At 39.9% G+C, this 26644-nt stretch overlaps 1 protein-coding gene across 13 annotated transcripts in view; it reads left to right on the top strand.

The window, feature by feature from the left end:
- MYCBP2 (MYC binding protein 2) overlaps positions 1-26644 on the top strand; it is a 426434-nt gene that overhangs the window by 379533 nt on the left and 20257 nt on the right. For 11 of the 13 annotated variants that reach the window (XM_077812568.1, XM_077812542.1, XM_077812622.1 and 8 more), the window contains 9 exons: positions 610-834; positions 5663-5728; positions 8189-8428; positions 9334-9432; positions 12858-12938; positions 14134-14400; positions 19439-19722; positions 19994-20090; positions 25944-26063. In XM_077812568.1, the coding sequence (XP_077668694.1) occupies positions 610-834; positions 5663-5728; positions 8189-8428; positions 9334-9432; positions 12858-12938; positions 14134-14400; positions 19439-19722; positions 19994-20090; positions 25944-26063 (1479 nt within the window). The remainder of the gene's footprint in view (positions 1-609; positions 835-5662; positions 5729-8188; positions 8429-9333; positions 9433-12857; positions 12939-14133; positions 14401-19438; positions 19723-19993; positions 20091-25943; positions 26064-26644) is intronic. The other 2 variants (XM_077812524.1, XM_077812576.1) reach the window with 2 other exon arrangements.

The following is a 26644-nucleotide window of genomic DNA, read 5'->3' as shown; positions in this document are numbered from 1 at the left end:
CTTTGTGGATGATATTCTGATTGTTATATTTAGATTTAAAAATTCAAATATTACCCCTCAACCTGAACCTCATTCAAATGGGTATTTTGGAGTAGTGACAATTCCTACTTTGTTACTGGTTGCTAGGGTCAGGAGCAGGTGGGCCTTTTATGTTTGAATTTAAATTCATTCAAAAATTGCCTTTAAAACTCATGTTCTCTTTCCTACCTCCACTTATTCACGGTCCCTTCTTCCTCACATTTCTTCTCTCTCCTTTTGTTCTTTTGAAGGCACACATTGCTGCTTTTTAATGAGCACCTACAAAGGAAAGTATAGTAAAGAGATGGTATGGGAATTGAGTAGGAGAAAATAAGCTGAGTATTGTTTCCTATTCTTAATACACTTTTTAGCAACTGAAACTGTTCTCAGTGGTATTTCCTCTGGTGGCTGGAGCTCAATAAACCAGGAGCTTTGATCATGTAACTTACTCATTGTGACAGGTTTCTTCTTTTAATTTAGAGAGTATATTCATCTTAATAAGTATTCCTTTAAAAAGTGTGTTAGACATTTTTTTACTTGGGCTTCATTTCTGTAAAATTTCTGAGGTTTTGAATCATCTTTTTGATACAGGAACTGTGTATAGTAATTTGCCTAAAAGACCTAACCAGCATTGTTGACATCAAAACATCAAGCCGACCTGCCATGATTGGCAGTTTGACAGATGGGTCTACAGAAACCTTCTGGGAGTCAGGAGATGAAGACAAAAATAAAACTAAGAACATCACAATTAATTGTGTCAAAGGAATCAATGCTCGCTATGTCTCTGTTCATGTAGACAACTCACGAGATCTTGGGGTAAGAGAAAAATTGTCTGTCTTCACTAAAAGTGCATAGCCAGGGCCTTGTGTATTATTCAGTCACAGATTTTATTGGTGTCTTCCTCCCCACCACTTTTGCCGTCCTGTTTGGTTCAGAATTCTACTCCAGAATCTAAATCTCATTTTGAAACATTAAGTTTCTACTTTTTTTGGTTATGAAGAAAAGCTTCCAAACATAAACAGAATGTAAAGTAAGCCTCATTCTCAGTGGGTTGTTACCTTTGAAACCTAATTATTAGAATTTAAATATCCATATTATTAACTGTTTTCCTGCTAACTGTTTTTTGAAAAAACATCCACTTGGAGAGTTTGTTCCTACAATCCCAAATGGCATCCTTTGCGTCCCCAAGTACCAGAAGATCATGACTGTCTCCTGTCCTATTGCCACAATTTCTACTTTTTCTCCTGAAAACTGACACATTATTTGTAACACACTGAATGTTTAAATTTAGGGGCTGTGTAAAATACATTGGACTTAATATAAAATTAAATGATACAAGGAATACTGCACTGATTTATTGAATTTAAAGCCTCAACTTTTTAGTAGATCTGAAGCTGCTATGGTATAGAATATCAGGGTTGGAAGGGACCTCAGGAGGTCATCTGGTCCAGCCCCCTGCTCAAAGCAGGACCAATCCCCAACTAAATCATCCCAGCCAGGGCTTTGTCAAGCCTGATCTTAAAAACTTCAAAGGAAGGAGATTCCACCACCTCCCTAGGTAACTCATTCCAGTACTTCATCACCTTCCTAGTGGAAAAAGTTTTTCCTAATATCCAACCTAAACCTCCCCCACTGCAACTTGAGACCATTACTCCTTGTTCTGTCATCTGCTACCAATGAGAACAGTCTAGATCCATCCTCTTTGGAACCACCTCTCAGGTAGTTGAAAGCAGCTGTCAAATCCCCCCTCATTCTTCTCTTCTGCAGACTAAACAATCCCAGTTCCCTCAGCCTCTCCTCATAAGTCATGTGTTCCAGTCCCCTAATCATTTTTGTTGCCCTCCACTGGACGCTTTCCAATTTTTCCACATCCTTCTTGTAGTGTTGGGCCCAAAACTGGACACAGCACTCCAGATGAGGCCTCACCAATGTCAAATAGAGGGGAACGATCATGTCTCTCGATCTGCTGGCAATACCCCTGCTTATGCAGCCCAAAATGCCATTTGCCTTCTTGGCAATGAGGGCACACTGCTGACTCATATCCAGCTTCTCTTCCACTGTAACCCCTAGGTCCTTTTCTGCAGACCTGCTGCCTAGCCATTCGGTCCCTAGTCTGTAGCGGTGCATGGGATTCTTCCATCCTAAGTGCAGGACTCTGCACTTGTCCTTGTTGAACCTCATCAGATTTCTTTTGGCCCAATCCTCTAATTTGTCTGGGCCCTTTGTATCCTATCCCTATCCTCCAGCGTATCTACCTCTCCTCCCAGTTTAGAGTCATCTGCAAACTTGCTGAGGGTGCAATCGATGCCATTCTCCAGATCATTAATGAAGATATTGAACAAAACCGGTCCCAGGACCAACCCTTGGGGCACTCCGCTTTATACCAGCTGCCAACTAGACATGGAGCCATTGATCACTACTCGTTGAGCCCGACAATCTAGCCAGCTTTCTCTCCACCTTATAGTCCATTCATCCAGCCCATACTTCTTTAACTTGCTGGCAAGAATACTGTGGGAGACCGTGTCAAAAGCTTTGCTAAAGTCAAGGAATAACACGTCCACTGCTTTCCCCTCATCCACAGAGCCAGTTATCTCGTCACAGAAGGCAATTAGATTAGTCAGGCATGACTTGCCCTTGGTGAATCCATGCTGACTGTTCCTGATCACTTTCCTCTCCTCTCAGTGCTTCAGAATTGATTTCTTGAGGACCTGCTCCTTGATTTTTTCCAGGGACTGAGGTGAGGCTGACTGGCCTGTAGTTCCCCAGATCCTGCTTCTTCCCTTTTTTAAAGATGGGCACTACATTACCCTTTTTCCAGCCATCCAGGACCTACCCTGATCGCCATGAGTTTTCAAAGATAATGGCCAATGGCTCTGCAATCACATCCGCCAACTCCTTTAGCACTCTCCCATGCAGCACATCCAGCCCCATGAACCTGTGCTCGTCCAGCTTTTCTAAATAGTCCCAAACCACTTCTTTCTCCACAGAGGGCTGGTCACTTCCTCCCCATGCTGTGCTGCCCAATGCAGTAGTCTGGGAGCTGAACTTGTTCGTGAAGACAGAGGCAAAAAAAGCTTTGAGTACATTAGCTATTTCCACATCCTCTGTCACTAGGTTGCCTCCCTCATTCAGTAAGGGGCCCACACTATCCTTGACTTTCTGCTTGTTGCTAACATACCTGAAGAAACTCTTCTTGTTACTCTTAACATCTCTTGCTAGCTGCAACTCCAAGTGTGATTTGGCCTTCCTGATTTCACTCCTGCATGCCTGAGCAATATTTTTATATTCCTCCCTGATCATTTGTCCAATCTTCCACTTCTTGTAAGCTTGTTTTTTGTGTTTAAGATCAGCAAGGATTTCACTGGTAAGCCAAGCTGGTCGCCTGCCATATTTACTAATCTTTCTACACATCGGGATGGTTTGTCGCTGTAACCTCAATAAGGATTCTTTAAAATACAGCCAGCTCTCCTGGACTTCTTTCCCTCTCATGTTGTTCTCCCAGGGGATCCTGCCCATTAGTTCCCTGAGGGAGTCAAAGTCTGCTTTTCTGAAGTCCAGGGTCAGTATTCTGGTGCTCTCCTTTCTTCCTTGTGTCAGGATCCTGAACTTGACCATCTCATGGTCACTGCCTCCCAGGTTCCCATCCACTTTTGCTTCCCCTACTAATTCTTCCTGGTTTGTGATCAGCAGGTCAAGAAGAGCTCTGCCCCTAGTTAGTTCCTCCAGCACTTGCACCAGGAAATTGTCCCCTACACTTCCAAAAACTTCCTGGATTGTCTGTGCACCTCTGTATTGCTCTCCCAGCAGATTTCAGGGTGATTGAAGTCTCCCATGAGAACCAGGTTGTGCGATCTAGTAACTTCTGTCAGTTGCTGGAAGAAAGCCTCGTCCACCTCATCCCCCTGGTCTGGTGGTCTATAGCAGACTCCCACCACGACATCACCCTTGTTGCTCACACTTCTAAACTTAATCCAGAGACTCTCAGGTTTTTCTGCAGTTTCATACTGGAGCTCTGAGCAGTCATACTGCTCTCTTAGATACAATGCAACTCCCCCACCTTTTCTGCCCTGCCTGTCCTTCCTGAACAGTTTATATCCATCCATGACAGTACTCCAGTCATGTGAGTTATCCCACCAAGTCTCTGTTATTCCAATCACATCATAATTCGTTGACTGTGCCAGGACTTCCAGTTCTCCCTGCTTGTTTCCCAGGCTTCTTGCATTTGTGTATAGGCACTTGAGATAACTTGCTGATCGTCCCTCTTTCTCAGTATGAGGCAGGAGTCCTCCCCTCTCGTGCTTTCCTGATCATGCTTCCTCCTGGTATCCCACGTCCCCACTTACCTCAGGACTTTGTTCTCCTCCCCCCGGTGAACCTAGTTTAAAGCCCTCCTCACTAGGTTAGCTAGCCTGCTTGCGAAGGTGATCTTCCCTCTCTTCGTTAGGTGGAGCGTCTCTGCCTAGCACTCCTCCTTCTTGGAACACCATCCTGTGGTCAAAGAATCCAAAGCCTTCTCTCCGACACAACCTGCATAGCCGTTCATTGACTTCCACAATTCAACGGTCTCTACCCAGGCCTTTTCCTTCCACGGGGAGGATGGATGAGAACACCACTTGCGCCTCAAACTCTTTTATCCTTCTTCCCAGAGCCACGTAGTCTGCAGTGATATGTTCAAGGTCATTTTTGGCAGTATCATTGGTACTCACGTGGAAAAGCAAGAAGGGGTAGCGATCCAAGGGCTTGATGAGTCTCGGCAGTCTCTCCGTCACGTCGTGAATCCTAGCTCCTGGCAAGCAGCAGACTTCTCGGTTTTTCCGGTCGGGGCGGCAGATAGATGACTCAGTACCCCTGAGGAGAGAGTCCCCGACCAACGCCACCCACCTCCTTCTCTTGGGAGCGGTGGTCGTGTAACCCCCATCCCCTGGACAGTGCATCTCATGCCTTCCAATCAGTGGAGTCTCCTTCTGTTCCCTTCCCTCAGATGTATCATCTAGTCCACTCTCTACATTAGTACCCGAGGAGAGAACATGAAAATGGTTGCTTACCAGTATCTGCGTTGCTTGTACATGGACTCTCCCCTTTCTTCTTCTGGTGGTCACATGCCGCCAAATTTCTTCACCATCCTTCTGTCCCCGCTGCGCAGCCTGCTATGAATCTTCAGAATGTTGTGTCCGTAGAAGCATAGAAGGTAGCTCTAGTCTGGTGTATGGAGTTCCCCAGAATCCAGCAGCATTGCCATGGAGTACACAGGGTGTTTGCATGTAGTATGTAACTATACTGGTAGATCTGTAATTGCAGTGTTTCGTATATGTCCTCATTTCAAGTGCACATAGTGATGCAAAAAGAAGAGGTTGCAGATTTAAATGGAACTTTTCTGCAATTCTTCATTGTCCTAAGTTTTCAATATAAAATCACTTTCATTTTTTTTTATTTATACACTTTCTTGTTTCTACTTTTGTATGTAAGGAGAACTTTAGGTTGCCTTAGACATACAGATATCTTGTGTTTTAACTCCATTAATTCTGTCTCTCTGAAAAGGCACTCCATAATGTTAATATGGAAGAAATTACCCTAATGCTACTCACCTTCAGAATTAATTGTGGAGGTTTTTATTTGTCTTTTTGATTTTGCTTGTCTGTTGCAGAACAAAGTGACTTCAATTACTTTCTTGACTGGTAAAGCAGTAGAAGATCTTTGCAGAATAAAGCAGGTAACTGATTACAAATGTTGCTTCGTGTAAAAATAACAGGTCTTGTTAATGATAAAAATAATAATCCTTTGTATGTATACCACACAGCCCATCTGAGGAAGTAGTTTACACGTGTTACCATAAATCTCAAAATGCTTCACAACTGTTTAACAAATTAAGCCTCACAACACCCTGGGAAGTTAATTGCTTTTTTACATACAGAAAAATTGAACCCTAATGAGATTTCATGGCTTGTCAGAGTCTCATAGGAAGTCAGTTGCAAGCCAGTTTGCTTTAAACTTCATACCACGAGACCATCCTTTCTTGTTAAGATATTGTCATCACTTTTGAGTAATGCCCTTTCCATAGAAAGCTTTGTGTTAGACATTGTACAGAGGTGGGGGGGGGGTTAATTGTGCAATTTGCACAATCTGCTCCTCTATTAATCTATGGTGATTTTGCAACAGCTGTCAGGACCATGAAACTTGATTACTGTAATTCCCTCCTGTGGAAACAAACTCCTAGCAGGAATTCTCTATCACTTGTAGTTTCTTCAGAATACCACAGTATGTTTCCACACTGTTTTTGAGCAGTCATGATCATATTATGTCTGCCTTATATTGTTTACAGTAGCTTCGAAGAAAAAAATGGTAAATTGGCGTTGTTACCTTGATCCTACTAGTTGTTTAAGCACTGGCAACTTCTTTTTGAGTCTTGAACTAAGTGGAAGATCAGACACTTTCTAGCTTTTTAAGGCTCCTACTTTTTGTTTTATAAGCTAATGGGCAATAGTGTCCTTGATGTGCTGTGTGCCAGGATGTGCTACTCTCTCCTTATTGGCATCACTGTCAGTTCATCCCTCCACATTTGTAAACAACATCTAGAACCCTTTTCTTGCTAAACGTGTTTTTAGTATGACCATTATTGGCCATATAGAATCATAGAGCCACAAAAATGTAGGGCTGGAAAGAACCTCGAGAAGTTATCAAGTCCAACTTCCCTTTATTTGAGGTAAGACCCAGTAAATCTAGACCATCCCTGACAGGTATTTGTCCAACCTGTACTTAAAAACCTCCATTCCACAGCCTCCCTTGGAAACCTGTTCCAGAGCTTAACTACCCTTATAGTTAGAAAAGTTTACCTCATATCTAACCTAAATCTTCCTTGCTTCAGATTAAGCCTATTACTACTTGTCCTTCCTTCAGGGTCCCCTCTCAGTCTTTTTCTCAAAACTAAACATGCCCAGTTTTTTAGCATTTCATCACAGGTTAGATTTTCTAAACCTTTTATTATTTTTGTTCCTCTCTGGACTCTCTCCAGTTTGTCCACATCTTTCCTGCAGTATGGCACTCTGAATTGGACACTGTATTCCAGCTGAGGTATCATCAGTGCTGAGTAAAGTGGAACAGTTACCTCACCTATAGTGCTCACAGCTCATTTAACTAGGGCCCAGGCAACAGCGCACTTGACTGGTGCAGAGGCAAAAACAGTTGCTTTCTTGAGTCATGCCCCCATTTAGAACATGTGTAGGGCAGTTACCTGGTCCTCAATACATACATTTTCCCAGCACTACTCTCTTTTGGAGACATCCAAATGGGATGCTAAATTCTACAGGGTTGTCCCACAATCACTATGTAGATAGACTCCTAGCACTTACCTCCTACAATCTAGATCCCTGCTTGATAGACACAGTGAATACATATATGGATAAGCACTCAGAAGAAGAAACGGTTATTCACTCTACACATCTCAAAGAATTATAATTACTGTCAGGTTAGTTTCTTTTTGTGGATGACTTATCCAAACAGTATAATAATTATTGCTTTTCATTAACTTTTTTCTCCAGAGAACTTTGAATCTTGTTTTAAATGGAACCTAAATATTGTTTTCTGTGATTTAAAAAGAACACACTTGAGATGAAATCTTGGCTCCATTAAAAAGTAAATGGGATATTAGCCACTGACTTCAGTAGGGTCAGGATTTCAACCTGTATTTCTATTTTTTTTTTGTCTGGCACAGAATTTGAAAAATTAAGTGCTTTTAACCATGTTTTATATTTTAGACAACTACTTTTCTTACAGAAAGTGAAAGAACTTTACATCAAAGTGATTTACACGTTTATAAATTGCTGCTGAGAGCATGAAATAGACTCTGGTACAACTGGATAACCAACAAAAATGACTTTTTACTGATTTTTTTAAACTGGGCTTTAAAAGTGAGAAGAAAATGAATAGTTACGTGTCTTTTTTATTTATAATTTGAGACTTTGAAATCTTAACCTGTGAAGATTGGTAGTTTTATAGTAAAAAAAAGATTTGTAATCTTATGTTGTTCAGAACAGACATTTGTGTGTCACCTAAGCTATAATTGGTTTCTACACTGTATGCTGGATAATTTGTACCAATAACTCACCAGGAGTAAGTGACTCAGTTAGCCTGATACTGTGTTTCAAAGTCACATCTTTGTATTCCCGTTCATCAGGTTGATTTGGATTCAAGACACATTGGTTGGGTAACAAGTGAACTTCCTGGTGGAGATAATCACATCATCAAAATTGAATTGAAGGGCCCAGAGAACACACTAAGAGTTCGACAAGTGAAAGTACTAGGATGGAAAGATGGCGAAAGCATTAAAATTGCAGGCCAGATCTCAGCAAGTGTAGCTCAGCAAAGAAACTGTGAAGCTGAGACACTGCGAGTATTCCGCCTTATTACATCCCAGGTAGGACATTGCAACTGTCTCATATGGTGAATCACTGGAGAACATGAAAGCTGCTGAGATTTATTTACTCATTCTTTTTAAAAAGAAGAAGGCTATTGTTTTTTTTTCTGTGTGGGGGGTGGTGATAGAGTGGTAGATAGCTATGGTAGAAAAGAACTTGAATTACTACTTCATACAGTGATTAAACATGCTGATGAAGTAAATTTCCTTCTGGAGCTTTTCCATTGTACTGATTTACAGTTGATTTGTTTCTTTTGCCTTTCTTTGGTTTAAACAATCCACTGTCCTGCAAAACCTCATTTCTTTACACTACCAACAACATACTACTTTATATTCCTCTCCCATGTTTTTTCCCCGTTCCTTCCCTTTGTCCACACCCGCTACCTCATTTAAAAAATATGCTGTATCTCTTTCTTGTTTATCTTGTCATTTTAGACTATAAACTTTTCAGGCGAGAGATTGTCTTTATTTGTGTTCAGACAGTACATAGCATAAAGATCCTGATCAGGGCCTTTCGGTGCTAATGGAATATAAATAATATAAATTCAGACATTTTGAATAACCATCGTGTGTGTTGGTGATAGATATTATCACAAAAATTGGAGAGCAAGCTAGACATTTTAAGTGTAGAATGACAGGCTTTTTAAAACAGTGACATATTGTAATCGAATGTTAGCGGCTGAAATTTCTCTGATGCTGACTGCCGGTGCAGACTCCTCTTTACTATATTGTTGCCAGCAATCAGAAAATCTGATACATGGTCCACAAAACTAAGCAATGTTAATCTGTTTTAAACTACAAAGAGTGACTGTATAACCCTCCTTATTTTATCAGCTCGAAAAGTTTTATGTCCATATGAGCCTAGTTTTGAACTTTTGTTTAACCTTTGTTGTAACTTCTCACAGGTATTTGGAAAACTCATCTCTGGAGATGCTGAGCCAACCCCAGAACAAGAAGAAAAAACACTGCTGTCTTCCCCGGAAGGAGAAGAAAAAGTACACAATGTATTATTTATGTTTTACAATTATTATTTTACTGAAATAAGTTGTCCAAGATGTTTTTTCAGTCTACTTTGATTTTACTCATATCATAATAGATCCTCTTACTCAGATATTCTTTACATCCCAGCAATATTATACTGCTGCCATGGTCTATTTTTAAAAAAAACATAATTGGAGGGATTTTTGTGTGATTAATACTTTTGATGACTAGATTATAATTGTGGCTATAGGTTTTCATTAAAGAGTCTTTGTAATAATGGTACAAATCAGTGATACTCAGACAGGCTCGGGAGCCGCAAGTGGCTCTTTAATGTGTCTCCTGTGGCTCTTTGCAGCACATGATATTAAAAAACTGTGTGATTTAATTATTAATCAATCAGGATGCTTTTACTATGTTGTTAACTAGTTGTAGAATACTCTGTCAGTCAATTTGTTGTGAGAATAATATAATATACTATACATAGAGAGTGTGTAAATGAAATGAATTCACGCTGTGGCTCTTTTGAGTAATGATGATTGCTAATTTGGCTCCTGAACCACTGAGGTCTGAGTATCACTAGTACAAGTCATACTAACAGTTATGGAAGTCAGACATCTGTCACAGTAAGCAGAAGAATCAAGTCTCTGAATTTTGTCTGTAACTACTCAGAGCTAATTACTTATTTATTGTAGGAGATGCTGGCACTCCCTCTTGCTGTTATACATTGTTTCTTGTTTTATTTAAACACTAAATCACATTGGTTTGCACAAGAATTTGGAATGGGGATCATTCTGGAGTTGAGGAAGCACTTGTTGCCCCATGAAAATAATTTGGCTAAGATCAGCTGTCAAAAAATCACAATTTTCTGTCTGCATTGTGTACAATAGAGCTGTCTTGAGTCTTGCTGGTAAAATTTCTCAACAGTCAATCTATACTATCTTCCCCAGTGTCTCATTTGAGAATGCTATACAGAGCTAAATCTCCTGATAGGATGCACCACATGACTGCTGCCTCCATTGCTCCTCCCCTTTCTCCTCAAACAAAATAGCCTTTTGTTTATGAGCAGGTGTGCTGGGCTGGGAATTTGGAGAAGAATTTGGAGAAGAGTTAGATCCATTCCCTTCTATGAACTGGTGTTAATAATTTTGTGCCCTAATTATTGAACAAGGTCTCATGGTCCACTGAGAGACTCTACAAGCTGGAAATAGAACCAAGGGATGAAATCTTCACCTTACTGAATTCATCACAAAAATTTCATTGGATACAGTGGGGTAAGGATTTCTTCCCTGCTCTCCAATATGGCGTACCCAAGTGTCACTGGGTTCTCTGCTCACTGCTGCGGCACCTTCTTGTGTGTCATTTGGGGAATAGTTGTCAATGAGTCTGATGCCCCCTCTTTCAGTTGCTCACCATGTGATATCTCTCTCTCCCTCTTCATGACTCAGGGTGATCCCTCTGACTAGGTCATCATAGCTCTTCCTTTCTGGGGTATCAAAGTCCTAGTGGACAAACTGTCTGAGGCAGTCATGTTGTCTACTGTCCTCATTCTGCCACTTTCCCAGGAGCTGGTGGGGGAATCCGGACCCATCTACTACTCCAGGGACCCTATGTTTAGCACGCATGGTCTTCACAGTCCAAGACACTGTTTCCGTTTCCCTCGCCTCCTTCCTACCTTTCTTCTCTAGCTCTGCCCCCACTCTGGGTTATCAGTGGAGCTTCCTCTGATCCCTATGGCTGTTTCACCCCTCTCAGGTTCTTGCAGGAGTCTGTATTCCAAGGATCTCAGGGCTTACTTCCTGCTAGAACTCCACCCTTGTTGTTGCCATCCCCCCCCTCCTCTCTAGGGAGTGCCTGTAAGTTCCTTCCTGCAGCCCCCTCTTACCACCAACTTCTCTCTCTGTGCCTGTCCCAGCTCCAGCCCCAGCTGGGCTTCATCAGTCATAAGGCCTTATCAGCCCTGGCTCTTCTTTAGGTGCAGCCTAGCAAAGGGTTAATTGGCTCTTTCTTCCTTCTTAGGCCTTGGGTGTGGTAGACACTCCATCACACCAAGTCTCATCCACTGCACCACACAGTCTATCAGAAGGATTAAGAAAAACCTGTTAAGATTCTGCCAAATTCTGTGCTTTCTTAAAAAAGACTGCTCATGCATGTGTAACCCTCTGTTTCAGGGTGCTATGCATCCTCTTCCTAATGGCTGGTGTGCAGATGGTAATGGCTTATTCATGCTGCCAGATGTTATAGTTAGTCCTTTTGCTGAAGTGGTAGAGTTTTGTGGTGAAGTGTAGAAGGTCCAAGGTTCAAACACTGCTGAAGATAAATGACAGGAGGTCTATTACAGTTGCATATGAGAAAATTTGGTTCTGTCTTTATTGCTTTTTGAAAAAGTCTAGGAAATTCCAAAGAGAGAAATGCCAGAGTTAAGGTCACCTGTGCAACCATAATTTTGTCCCCTCGTGCATATGCATTATTACATAGTCTTTAATTGCATGATCACTTGCTATTTATTCCACAGGACCCCTGCTCACTTATCCATCCTTCCATTGTCATAGTAAAATCTGTTTAAAAATAGATATATTTTAAAAATCATGAAAATTGTGGAATTATGTATTATTGATCATGGCAAAGTTCAATCATATTAGAATTTAAAACTAATAGAAAGTGATGGGCTCGTGACTGGTAATAGCATTTGGAATCTTTCATTACCATATTGCTGGTTTAAAGCTGTCCCGGTTCCTAGTAACTTAAAAGTATAGTTTTCATTGGATGCTTTTTAAGTGGCCCAGGCCCACTTGAAAAGATTTGCTTTTAGTCCAGTGAGCAAGTTATTTTTTATGACTCCTTAAAGTAGTTCATCCGGAACGGGGTTAAGGCCCAGTGGCAAGGCAGGACTTCTGTTTCCAGTGTTGTCAGTTCAGCACATTTCACAAGTGCTAAATTAACTGCAGATGATTTATGGTAGATCCTGAAAAATACATTGTCTGATTTTTGTTGCCTTTACATATTATAAATCATGGAATTTTATTTTTATTTTCATTGTTGAGTTTCTCCTTCTGGAGACATTTAATTTAAAATACGTAAAGATCGTAAAACTGGTCCGTGTTACGTTAGTTTCTAAAGACTTAATCATTGATGATCAGTATTAAGTTGAATTCATAAAGGTAGGTCTTAGAAGACAGAATTTCATTTGTCTGAGCTTGCTGGAGATGTATCTGCGTATCTGCACTCTGACCTTTTATATTTTACTTATATACCAGGAAGGAAAGAAGCACAGCTGACCTGTGTCAATTTTCCTAATTGATTTATCTTGGCTACATAACATTATGCTATACATCAGTATGTTACAAAAATCTGTTCACTTTTAGCATAGAATAGATTGACATTCCACATTCATTGGTGTGAAAATACTTTAGAAAGTCTTAATCTAATGTTATTTCTGCTTCTTATAAAGGCAACTTCAGATGCAGATCTGAAAGAGCACATGGTTGGAATCATATTCAGCAGGAGCAAACTGACAAATTTACAAAAACAGGTTTGTGTAATACAGTTCTTGAGGTGTTAAATGTTTATCTTAAATTGTAGCTACTGGAAAAGAGCATAATTATAAATCTTTTTGTTGTTTGACATTTTTTTACTTGAGTATTTTTCATCCTTAATAGTATTTGCCATACCTAAGGCTCTGTTTCCCTTATAAATTACATCTTTAAAGATTTATAATTTGGCTTTAAAATTTAGCAGTGAACTGTAACTAAAAATAAAATTTTATCCTGTCAACCTTCTTTTAAAATTATAGTTAAGTGGAATACAAGTTGTCTTGTGTTTACTACTAATAGTTAATGCTGTCATACCTCGTTCAATTTTCAGATGAGTCTCAGCTGCCAATTTTGGGTACTTATTTAAAACACATTTTCCCTTTCCATGCCACCAAATAAAAGTTTAGATTTCTTAGATTATGGACAAGAACCAGCAAGGAGATCAGGGTTTGGGCTCTGAAACTACCCCACCCACAATGTCTTCAGATGTTTGGATCTGGGGTTTTGTTTAGCTTCATCTGTTTTTTATTTTATTTTTTTTTACTCAAACATAGAAAATTGGCTACTGTGCATCTGAGGTAACTTTAAGAAATTTCTTAAGATTTTTTATTTAACTAAATTCTCCTTTCACATAGTAAGATTAGAGAGGAACTAAGTGCCCATCTCCCATTTAATTTCAACAAGATTTAGGTGCCTGTTTCCCTTTTGCACCTTTGAAAAGCCAAGCCTTACAAGCTTTAAAATCTTTTAAATATGTTTACTTTTTAACACATTATTGGGTAAATTATATGCATTTAATAATGTGTATGTATACATAACAATAAAGGTTTTTTATTGTCTCTAAGATTTCTTAAATATGTGGTTAGAAAAGAGATTATAAAGTGGTTTTAAGGAAGTATTCTCTTTTGGGAAGGTATATGTATCTTTTTGACTTCTAGTTGGGTGTTTTCCTGGATTTTAAAGAAAAACATAGTTAAGTGATATTGCCACAAACTCACAGAGTCCAGCAAATTCAGTATTATAGGTACATCTTTAGCCTTAATTTGCATTTATAATGGGGAGTAATAGAAAAAATCAGCAATATTTTATGGGCTTTTTTGGTTTACATTGCAGTCTTGAAGGTGTTTTTGCATTTTTTTTTTTTTTTTTTTAGTTCTTACTAAGCTACTGTGTGTGGGGCATTTGTTTGGTTAGGTATGTGCTCATATAGTCCAGGCCATCCGAATGGAAGCAACCCGCGTACGTGAGGAATGGGAGCATGCAATCTCTAGCAAGGAGAATGCCAACTCTCAGCCTAATGATGAAGATGCCTCTTCTGATGCTTATTGCTTTGAGCTGCTGTCCATGGTTCTGGCACTGAGTGGTTCCAATGTAGGTCGTCAATATCTGGCTCAGCAGCTGACTCTACTCCAGGATCTCTTCTCACTACTGCATACTGCCTCTCCCAGGGTACAGAGACAGGTGAGTGTGCTAACTACTCCTTATTTCTTGAAGTACTTCCAGCAAAATAATCCAGTGCTAAAAATTAGATCATAACGGGCTTGACAGTACAGAGTGTATGCGAATTGATTTTTATTCAATTTAGTTGTTTGCCTCATTTCTGATTTTTATTAAACAAAATATGTGTGTATGATTTTCACTGTCAAATTCAAAATGTCCTCAAATATGAGATATGAAATAGTCTCAAATAAAATAAAAGCATACTTTTGTAGTGTGACTACATATGGAGGACAGTTTGCCTGAATAGAAAATGATTCAAAAAGTTATGAGCATTTGAAAACAGGGATTATAGTAGAATCTGGTTTTGCAATCAGAACTATGACATCTGTTGGCCACTCAGTATATAGTCCCAGCTGTCTGTGGACAGTATTGCTGCTCAGGATCTCACTCTGCATCCCCACCCATCTCATCTCAAAAGGTTTGCGATGCGAGCCTTTTATGGCAATGTGAACTGCCTTGTACAAAATTTACACCAATGGACATTCTCTCCAGATTAGCACAGGGATCTAATGGTCTTTTTGCATTATTATGTGACAGACCCATAGAGGAGAGGGAGAATCACTTGTTTTAAATACAAAAATATTTGCAATACAGATTAATACAGCTCAATAGCCCTTTTAATATGAAAAGAATTATTTTCTCCATTCATCATTTTTTTTCAGATACGTTGCATAGATAGTATCTTACCAAGAAAAGACACACAGGAAATATGTGCAAATAACATGAAGAAAAGTGCAATATTATGTAAAGAAAGTCCACAAACTAATAGGCAGTTCTAACAATCATCAATTCAACACAACCTTTAAACTGTGAGCAAAACTAGTTTAAGACAATCTGGGGACCTACACCTATCATTAGAGGGAGTGCCCTCAGCTGCACCCCCTTTGCTCTGCCCTCATGAAGTGATCCTGTGGCATCAACCTCCTCCCCCAACTGGGCCTGCTAGTGACAGACAGCACCCTGCCCTCTTCTAGAGCAGCTGGGGCAGCAGCACGGGGCTCCTTTTTTCTGCTACAGAAGTGATAGTGGGGTCCCTCTTCCCCTCATGGATAAAATGAGTGGTAGCAGACATCACCTCTTTCTCCTAGATTGGCAGAGGTGCCAGTAGGGGAACCCCCCATGTGTCTGAGTGTACCTGCTCAGGTGGGTGGAGGGCTGGCTGAGATAGTGGCACTTTTCCTGCCACAAACACAACTTTGTTTGGACAGTGTTGTCAAGAAGCAGTGAGTGTTGGAATTAACACCCCATTGATATTCATAGAGGAATTCATAGATTCATAGATTCATAGATATTTAGGTCAGAAGGGACCATTATGATCATCTAGTCTGACCTCCTGCACAACGCAGGCCACAGAATTTCACCCACCACTCCTACAAAAAAACCTCACACCTATATCTGTGCTATTGAAGTCCTCAAATTGTAGTTTAAAGACCTCAAGGAGCAGAGAATCCTCCAGCAAGTGACCCGTGCCCCATGCTACAGAGGAAGGCGAAAAACCTCCAGGGCCTCTTCCAATCTGCCCTGGAGGAAAATTCCTTCCCGACCCCAAATATGGCGATCAGCTAAACCCTGAGCATATGGGCAAGATTCATCAGCCAGATACTACAGAAAATTCTTTCCCAGAAAATTCTTTCCCAGGTAACTTGGATCTTACCCCATCTAAAACATCTAAAATTCATACCACTCTGAGCCAATTCTTTCACATTGTTTGCAGATTCAGGCAGACGCAAGTTGCACTTGTCACTTTTTCAAGCTTTTCCTCAAAATCATCAGTGCTAGAAGCTTAACTAAAAAGAAAACATAAAAGCTCTGATTCTGAAATTATTACAAGTCTGTAGTTTCTTAGTGCCTATACCTTTATCTGGTCCTGTTAGTGAATGTAAAACAAGTGAAATCCATTTAAAAAATAGCTGTTTGAGTTGCTTGTTGTTACTTACAAAGAATGCTATCACACGGCAGTATTACAAAATTATTAAAATACAGGAAGCAGAAATTTTTCTTTAAAATCTTAGAACCATACTTCTTTAGACATAGCTACAGCAAAAATTATTGAAATTTGAAAACTGAAATTCTGTATGCAAGCAGCTCTTAATGAAGAACAGTGTCATTGTTGGGGACTGGTTGAGTGCTCCAGGCCAACAGCACTGCCTAATGGAGACACTCCAGGATATACCACTAATGGTCAGAGTCCAAAGGTCACTTTGCCTAGTGGCATTATCACAGGGTAGAATCGCCTACTGGAGAGAGTCCAAGGGCCACTTGTACTAGTGGCAATATTACACAGTAATGGCTCACACTGACAAGAGTCCAAAGGCTGCTATGCCTGGTGGCAATATCACAGGGCCCAATAGCAAGTATGGGGTGGGTAGGAGAACCTGGCCCACCCTACTCAACCAGGTTCCAACCCTGAGCCCTTTGAAACAGTGTACCCTGACACAGCATTCAAGTCCTGATACCCCCAAGCGTGTTCCCTGGGTCCCTTCCTACCTTTATTCCAGTCCCTCTAATGTAGTCATCAGGTTGGACACGGGGTGATTCTTGTGTTCTCTCTGATTTGTCTCTGGAGTTTTCTCCACTGACAACAGCAAGTGGTCCCCTTCAGTTCCCATGGACAACTGGCTTCCCATGGCGCAGCTAGGAGGCTCAACCCTGGCAGCTTGGAGTCCTGGCAGCTTCCCGGCAGGAGGTTGCTGCAGCTGCTCTCCTCCTCAGTCAGCCTAAACTGAGTTGCGCTGCTCCCTTTTGAATATTCCCTCCATTGGGAGTTTGCCCAGCAGGGGTGAGTGGGCATGGCCTCTTGGGTCCAGGGCAGTTTGTTAACCCTCACCTCTCCAGTTCAGGGTTGGTACACCCCGTCATAGTCATTGCTAGGTTTGGAGGGGAATAAGAGATTGGCTGGTCGCTTCTGAATATTTGTACGATTTTAGCAGAGCTTACTGAATTGCTGCTCCCTTTACATCATCACTACCCTTTCTTTCTGCCCAACCCCCCAATAACGTGGCTGCTGCTGGAACAATGTATGTGATTTAATGTTAATTTTATTTTATTGTGTCATTGAAATACAAGCAAAAAAAAAGTTACCTGGTCATAAGCAATAGGAGAAAACGTGGATACTGGTGTTTTTGGAGTCTATTCTCTGTTTTGCTACACTATGTAATACATCATACTGCATGTTACAAGCTTTTATTTAAAATAAAATAACCTGTTTCTGCGAAGATGATACCCTCATGTGTAAACAAATGTGTGTTGCCCACTTAACCTACCCTTGCAGAAACTATCTTCAGCCAGAAATAGTACTCCCATTAACTTCTGAGATAAAAAATTAATTGGCATCTAATATTAAGCACAATTTAGCATCAAATATAAAGCACAATATTTTATTTTTTCTGTTTCAAAATAAATTAAAAACACAAAACTAGGTCAGTGCAATGTTAAGGCTGTACAGTTTATAGCTTAAAATTTGAAAATCAGGAAATGGAGGAGTTAAGTTTCCAAAAGTAATTTTAACCTGGTCACATTGCAAATCCTTTGTACTTTATCTTTACATTTAACAACATAAACAGAAGTATATTAAAATAGAAACAGAGTAATATTTCCTGTAAGCAGTGTAGCCAACTTAACATTAAAGTTATAACCTAGTGTTGTGTTTTTTGTTGTTTTTTTTAATTTCATTGTGGTTTTTATTTTAACCAGGCAAACCAGTATTGTATTAGAATAGGGAAATTTATTGCACTATTGATAGTAGAAGTTTGTCTAGGTTTGAATGTTTTCCAAAGGCAAGAGATTTACAAAATTAATGAAAGGTAAGTTATTGGGACAGGGAGAGATCTTGTTTAGTAAAATAGCTAATTGTGACAGCTGAATGACCTCTACTGGAAAATGTTGATTTTAACTGCAACCAAAAATTGCAATTAGGTTTCTTTCCTTTGAGTTCCTGTAATAGCAGTTCTGTATCTGCTCAATACTTAAATGGAGCAAATTGAGACCAACTGTAATAAGAGTACTTGTGGCACCTTAGAGACTAACAAATTTATTTGAGCATAAGCTTTCGTGGGCTACAGCCCACTTCATCGGATGCATAGAATGGAACATATAGTAAGAAGATATATATACATACATACAGAGAACATGAAAAAGTAGAGTAAGAGGCTAATTAATTAAGATGAGCTATTATCAGCAGGAGAAAAAAACTGAAGAAAAAAAACTTTTGTAGTGATAATCAAGATGGCTGATTTAGACAGTTACAAGAAGGTGTGAGGATACTTAACATGGGGAAATAGATTCAATATGTGTAATGACCCAGCCACTCCCACTCCTGACATCAGGAATCATAACATTCAAAAACCGGTAGGAGAACACTTCAACCTCTCTGGCCACTCAGTAACAGTTTAAAGGTGGCAATTTTGCAACAGAAAAGCTTCAAAAACAGAATCCAACGAGAAACTGCTGAGCTTGAATTAATATGCAAACTAGATACCATTAACTTGTGTTTGAATAGAGACTGGGAGTGGCATCAGTCAGACCTAAAATGACCATTTAGTGCCTGGCTATTGCTTCTTATATCTCCCTACCTTCTTGTTAGTAAGTATTCTTAGTATACCACAGAGAGCTTTTGAAAGTCTCAAGCCTTAATTATGAATTTATATGCTGTGTTGCATTCTGTATTCCAGTGTAAGTAATCAGATTTTCAGTATAGCAGCTTTTAGTTGCATTTGCATAAGGTACTTGGATACTCCTTTTTATTGCAATTTTCCTATAAGTAACTGCGTTAATAATAATTATGCTTGAAATTTATGTAGCACATTACAATTTACAAAGTATGGTACAAACATTACAACATTTCTGAGAAAGATGATTTAGAAGTTAAAAAGTAGATTAACTGTTCTTATGAAAATGACGTACCAAAATAACTTATAAATAAGTAAAAGGTGCTTTTGAATATAGCTTTAAAATTCAGCTATCTCCTTTAATTTTGTGTTGCTTTGGTTTTCCTCCTTAGGTCACATCATTATTAAGACGTGTTTTGCCAGAGGTGACCCCTAGTCGCTTGGCTAGTATCATAGGTGTGAAGTCTCTGCCACCAGCAGACATAAGTGATATTATTCACTCAACGGAAAAAGGAGATTGGAATAAGCTGGGTATCTTGGACATGTTCCTGGGGTGCATTGCCAAAGCACTCACTGTACAGCTAAAAGCCAAAGGAACCACTATAACTGGAACTGCTGGCACTGCTGCAGGCAAAGGAGTTACTACAGTTACACTTCCAATGATTTTCAATTCCAGGTTGGTAGAAGCTATATTTTTGTCAAGTTAAAGACAAACAAAAGCCAGAGATTTTAAAGTAAAATACACTCTTTATCTCTCCTTTTTATAATCTGAAAATAAATACTTTTGCCCTACTATTAGAACTATTTAATTTGACATAAAGTGTTACTATGTTGATGATGTAAAAAGCAGGGTACTAAATAACTGTAATGTTCCTTTGATTACTTTTGAAATATACTAAGGCATTGCCTTTATTAATTTCATTTATCTTATTTATTATCTTTTGCAGCTATATTCGCCGAGGTGAAAGCCATTGGTGGATGAAGGGCTCAACTCCTACACAGATTTCAGAAATCATTATTAAGCTGATTAAGGACATGGCAGCAGTAAGTTTCCATGCTCTGAGTGTTACTTTGATGTTGAAACAGTTCTGATCACTGAACAGTTCATGTATTGTGTTTTTCCTGAGGAACCCTGCTTCATTCAATGCACTGTGAATGAGGTACAGGTCTCAGGAAGAGAATAGACGGCCTTTAGGTTAAGGCATTGAACTGGGACCAGTGAGAATTGGGTTCTGTCTCTGGCTTTGCCCAGATTTTCTGTATATTGTTGAATAAGTCACTTAGACAAAAATTTCAGAAGTAGCGGCTCACTTTGTTCCTCATTTGTTAGCTGGCCAATGTGAGACACCTAGAACCTGATTTTTCAGGAGTGCTGAGCATTCACAATTCCATTTGAACTCAGAGGAAGTTGTTAGTTGCACAGCACCTCTGAAGTGTCACTGGCAAGTTTAATTATTGAATTTTTAGTTTTTGAATGTTTGACTTTGCCAATGTATTATTGTTTTTATATATTTGTATGTAATTGTTTTAGGCAAAGGTGGTAGAGCCACCTATTGCTAAGGTTGCCCAACACTTCCCACTGTAAGACCCTATTTCCAGTTCCTTATTACTTTGGCAAACTGTGTATTACATCTATGACTTCTGACTATAGAAAAGGCTTGCTCAAAGAATGTCTGCTGGGTGACTGGTATGATGGTCCTAATAGTTTAAACGCTGCCTGCCAACAACTGTTTTCAGTGATTTATAATGGAATACCAGAAGCGTTTTTGGCTCTTGTGAGAGCTTGATCAACTTTGTGTTGCTATTCAGGTATCATCTTGTCTATAAATGAAGTTATTGTTGGGAATCTTTTGGCTATAGTAGTGTAACCAGGCCTCCGTGGATCACAACTGAGAATACCAAATTCAGGACAAACTGCTGAGAAATAGGGCAGGTACACCCCAAAACTGGAGCTTATTCTCCCATGAGACATACCAAACCAGCAACAAAAGTAAACTTCTGTCTCACCACACTTGCTAACAAGAAGTCAGAACAGCAGTTTCCTTAGGCATTCCAGTCCTTGTATCACCACCAAAAACAGTAGACTTAGAGATGAGTGGTTCTTTAAAACCAGTTTAATCAATTAAAGGTTCTTCTGATCCCAAAGGACCAGCCACACACCAAGGTCAATATACAACTCAGATCTTACCCAAAAATCACGCTTTTGCCAATCCTTTAGTATCTAAAATCTAAAGGTTTATTTATAAAAAGAAAGAAAGGTAAAAGTTAAAAATTGGTTAAAGAAATCAAATACATACAATAATTGCAAAGTTCTTGGTTCAGGCTTGTATCAGTGATGGAATAAACCGCTGGCTTGAGTCAAGTCTCTGGTTGCTTCCAAATCATTGGAAGGACCTCAGTCCCTGGGTTAGACTTCTGCCATTAGTATAAGTCCATGGTCCAGAGGTTTGAGCAGGAAAGAGGCAAAATGGAGGTGTTTCCAGGGCCTTTTATAGCTTCTGCCATGTGGAGAGAAACCCATTGTTTCAAACAAAGCCCTCAGCACAGCTAGTGGAAAGTCACAGGTGACAAGATAGTGTTTGGAGTCACATGGGAAAGTCACATGTCCATGCATGATTCTGCCTAGACACAATATAAGCCACTGCTTAAGCCTCAAACAGCACATTCACAGGAAAGTCCATTCAGTGTAGAAGGGCATCTTCCATTGTGAATTAAATGTTCTTTTGATGGGCCACTCAATTTGAATAGACCTTCCAAGATGTGCAGGCTAAATACTTTGTGGGCGTTACCCCAGGAGCAAACATTTGAAATCTAGGTATAGAGCTTATACTCATAGCTTCAAATACAAAAATGATACATGCATATAAATAGCATAATCATATTCAGCAAATCATAACCTTTCCACAGACACCTTACTTGACAATCCTTGTACAAGATTTGTTGCAAATATATAACAGTGGTTGCAGAAATTATCTATAACGTCACAAGTAGGTTGAAATATCTGTTGTGTTCCTGATGACTGAAGAGGCAGAGTTGAATGTACAAGACTTCCAGATTATGTTGTCACATGAGGAGGACTTCAGGATCGAGAATGTTTGTTGCAAGTGCAACCACTTTCAGTGTCTTTTGTCTCAGACTCATTTTTTTTAACTTCATTTCTACTCAAGGAAGATTTTTTAATGTTTGCAGGACATTTCATACATACAATGATGCATTTGGTCATTCTGATAGCATTTGGAAATACATATTTCATTTAGCAGTACTTGCAAAATACAGATCCTTCTTTGTCTGTCTTTCACTGTGGAAATGACTCCATATGTTAGAAGAGGGTGTCACCATTTTTGCTGAGGGAGAAGAAAAATAATAAGAACTCCTCTATGCTGGGTGCATTTGGTTCTTCCTGTGAATCTCAGGGTCAGGACTCGGAGTCATGATCCATTCCAGACCCTTGAGATTCAACATGAGCACATACAGATGTTTTTGGGTGTGATTCAGAGGTGGACCAGCTGGATACCTTGCAGCCAGCTCACGTGGCATGTCAGGGGAGACCAGGGAGGCTCGCTGGGCAGAGGCCTCATAACAACTTCCAGAGGACATGGAGGGGAGGTAGACAGGGAGCACCCTCCCACAGGATCTGCTTGAGGAAAGCAAAAGAAGCAGAAGGGAAGGCTGCCCTCACCTCCTGGAGCACGATAGGGGACACATGGGGTGGGACAGCCCAAGCATGATGGGATCCACCCAATCCTTGCATTCGTAGTCCAGGAGTTCTCCAATTCTGGTGGTGCCAGCCAAGACCAACCTCCAGGGCACCAAGGGGGACTCCGCCACCTGCACATGAAGGTGTGGGTTGTATTTCAGACAGGCTTCCATCTAGAACTGGGGATATCTTTTAGTCATCCGACTTCCTAAAATATTGGGAATTAATCTTTATCACTTTTAGCATTTTTCTCTACACCAATTTAGTCACTGATGGAACTTTCCTGAATAAGGTCAATCCTTTTATTGAAGTTGAGCTGATTATAGATCCATAGTTAAGATTACATTACAGATTTCATTTTGACTGTACAAATAGTTAAAATTATCTGGTCAGTCTGTGGTGTTTAGAGAGAAATAAGAAATGTAAATTACAGATGAGGAAGTTTGATGTATTCGCATTTCTGGTGTATTGAAAACGGAGCTTAGGAGGTTAGTGGAATTACTATTTTATTTCCTAAGGATAGCTCAAAAATCTATTTGTTTCAAGGCAGATTTTCACCTTTTTTCAGACCCCTCCAGCACATAAATTATAATATAGAAATGCATGGAATTTGTTTTATTAGTTAATGGGTACCTAAGGATGGGAAGAATGTGTTAGCTACTATATTTTACAAAAATGCATCATTTCCCTGTTAATGAAAAGTAAGTACATCAGTTTTAACGCATTGGATTTGTAAATGTCTACATTGTGCCCACATATCTATTCAGGGGACACCATCACAGGGCCTAATAACATCAGCCACACTATCAGAGGCTTGTTCACCTGCACATCCACCAATGTGATTTATGCCATCATGTGCCAGCAATGCCCCTCTGCCATGTACATTGGTCAAACTGGACAGTCTCTACGTAAAAGAATAAATGGACACAAATCAGATGTCAAGAATTATAACATTCATAAACCAGTCGGAGAACACTTCAATCTCTCTGGTCATGCAATCACAGACATGAAGGTCGCTATCTTAAAACAAAAAAACTTCAAATCCAGACTCCAGCGAGAAACTGCTGAATTGGAATTCATTTGCAAATTGGATACTATTAATTTAGGCTTAAATAGAGACTGGGAGTGGCTAAGTCATTATGCAAGGTAGCCTATTTCCTCTTGTTTTTTCCTACCCCCCCCCCCCCCCAGATGTTCTGGTTTAACTTGGATTTAAACTTGGAGAGTGGTCAGTTTGGATGAGCTATTACCAGCAGGAGAGTGAGTCTGTGTGTGTATGGGGGTGGGTTTTTGGAGGGGGGTGAGGGAGTGAGAGAACCTGGATTTGTGCAGGAAATGGCCTAACTTCATTATCATGCACATTGTGTAAAGAGTTGTCACTTTGGATGGGCTATCACCAGCAGGAGAGTGAATTTGTAGGGGGGGGGGGGGTGGAGGGTGAGAAAACCTGGATTTGTGCTGGAAATGGCCTAACCTGATGATTACTTTAGATAAGCTATTACCAGCAGGACAGTGGGGTGGGAGGAGGTATTGTTTCATATTCTCTGTGTATATATAAAGTCTGCTGCAGTTTCCACGGTATGCATCTGATGAAGTGAGCTGTAGCTCACGAAAGCTCATGCTCAAATAAATTGGTTAGTCTCTAAGGTGCCACAAGTACTCCTTTTCTTTTTGCGAATACAGACTAACACGGCTGTTACTCTGAAACCATTACATCTGAGAACATTGATGAAATAACTTTATACATCAATATTATTTTCAATTTTTAAAATGTTAGTAACAGGACACAGCTGTTTTACTTTCACCTCTACATGGGACACACAGTTTTGAAGAGTATTTATAATTGTGGTTTTATGTATTACTTTCATATATACACTTCCTCTGTCTGTCACCTTCAGCTGTGCTGGACAGAGAGGGAGCTGTGTGTGAGGGGCCTGCTCTTTCTTGGACTCTTGAAACAAGTTGCCCTTTGCCCAGCCCTCAAGGGACAGGCTTGGAGGGTTGTCCCTAAAACTGAACTTGCACTGTAATGCAAACATTGAACTCCAGTCTCTGCAAATGCATGTGTGTTTGTGCTGTTCACATGGTTTACTCTTTAAATTCATGTTGTTACATGTTTCTAATGAAATTATGAGGTCGGAGTTGAGAGTGCAGTACAGTGTGAGTTACAGGAATGTTTTGTGGCATTATATGTTTGATCAAGAGGAGGAATCTGTCAGTGAAAATAGTTAACGTTAGGGATGAGTGACAAGTAAAGCAGCAGTCAGCCCTAAGGTGATCATTTGACACTGGCTGCTGCATCCTACATTTTCCTCCCTTCCCTCTGGTAAGTATTCCTATTATATTTTCCCTTTCTCTTATTGCTAAGATGGAATGTTATCGCAGTTCCTTCTATGTTCCCAAAGCAAGTTCTTAGATCAGTGAGGGTTATCCACTCTTCCCTCAGTTGTCATGCTTTCTAGATGATTCTTAGTTCATGTCACTGATACCCTTAGGAACTTAATCTGCGGAGGCACTACACGAAGAGTTGGTCTACATTTGTGGTGATGTGTAGAATACAGACACTGCACGCCCAGCTAGCTCAGGAATAAATATTGTAGACAGTAAGCTACTCTTTAGGTGGGTGGAGTAGAATGTCTTATATGCCTGAACCCTAGGGCACATACCATACACAGCTTTCTACAAGCCCAAGCAGTACTTCTCATGTCTACACTGCTGTTTTTGGCCACGTAGTCTCTGACTGCCAGAGCCTTTCCCCACCATAATGAAACACTCCGGAAGCAGGGAAAGGCTCCAGCAGCCTTGCCACTGCGGGAGCCTTTCCCCTCTGCCTCCCTCTGCTGGAACCTTTCACTGCCATGTGCGTTTGAACACCTTTCACTGCAGCATGGAGCTACATGTACCCTACATGCTCAGCAAGTGTAGACAAGGCCAAAGTTGGCATTTACCAATAATTACCACATAAGTATCTGAGACTAACCATTTTTCTGTATGCTTAGAAAAAGAAATAACTGGTAACTGAGTTGCATTTGCTGGAGAATGCTGACTTTTTAACTGTGACCACTGTACTTTAAATTCCCTTATTTCTAGCTTCCTGTTGAGTTTAATTGCAGTTTCATTTCTATTTGATACTTTAATGAGGAAAATAGTAATATGTTAATGAGTTTTAGAAAAGTTATCTACAGTTCCCTCTTTAACAGGGTCACCTGTCTGAAGCTTGGTCCCGTGTGACAAAAAATGCTATTGCTGAAACCATCATTGCTCTGACCAAAATGGAAGATGAATACAGATCACCAGTGCGATGCATTGCAACAACCAGGGTAAGGACTTTGTCAGTTTGTTGCACACATTTGATAACAGCAACATCCTATCTAATGGCACTCCCACAGGTTAGCATAATGTTTGGTTTCATGTGTCCTCACAGTAGTAAATTTTGCATACAGGGAACAGAAATTACAATTGCTAAGTCCTGCTCTGTATGTTATGCTGGGGATATGTCCTGTGATATGTATCCTGCCTACTCTGTACAGGGTGGTGGTTGGCAGAGCCTTTACATGTGTATTATTTTGTATGTAACAGTTTTGAGGTACTGTGTACCTCCGTTTTGAAGCTCTAATTTATAACTAATTATGTGCAAACAGTATGGTTTATGTCACACTAACGTATGTATAGTTTTTAATAGAGGTAAACAGCAAAACTTTTTTAAAAGATCAGTAACAATGAACATTTAAACTTAAATTTTAAATACAGTTTTAAATGAGTTTCTCCTTCATTTATTTATCTGCATTGAACAAAGTTGAAGATTCTGTATTTTCTCTGCAACATGGATAGAAGACCTCAAAAACCCGATAATATCAGCAAATGATATTTCATATTTCGTATGAAATCATAGAGCACGTAA

The sequence above is a fragment of the Eretmochelys imbricata genome, chromosome 1 (assembly GCF_965152235.1).
Source record: "Eretmochelys imbricata isolate rEreImb1 chromosome 1, rEreImb1.hap1, whole genome shotgun sequence".
Taxonomy (NCBI): Eukaryota; Metazoa; Chordata; order Testudines; family Cheloniidae; genus Eretmochelys; species Eretmochelys imbricata.
Note: the sequence above shows the minus strand (reverse complement) of the source record. Positions and strands in the feature narration are given on the sequence as shown.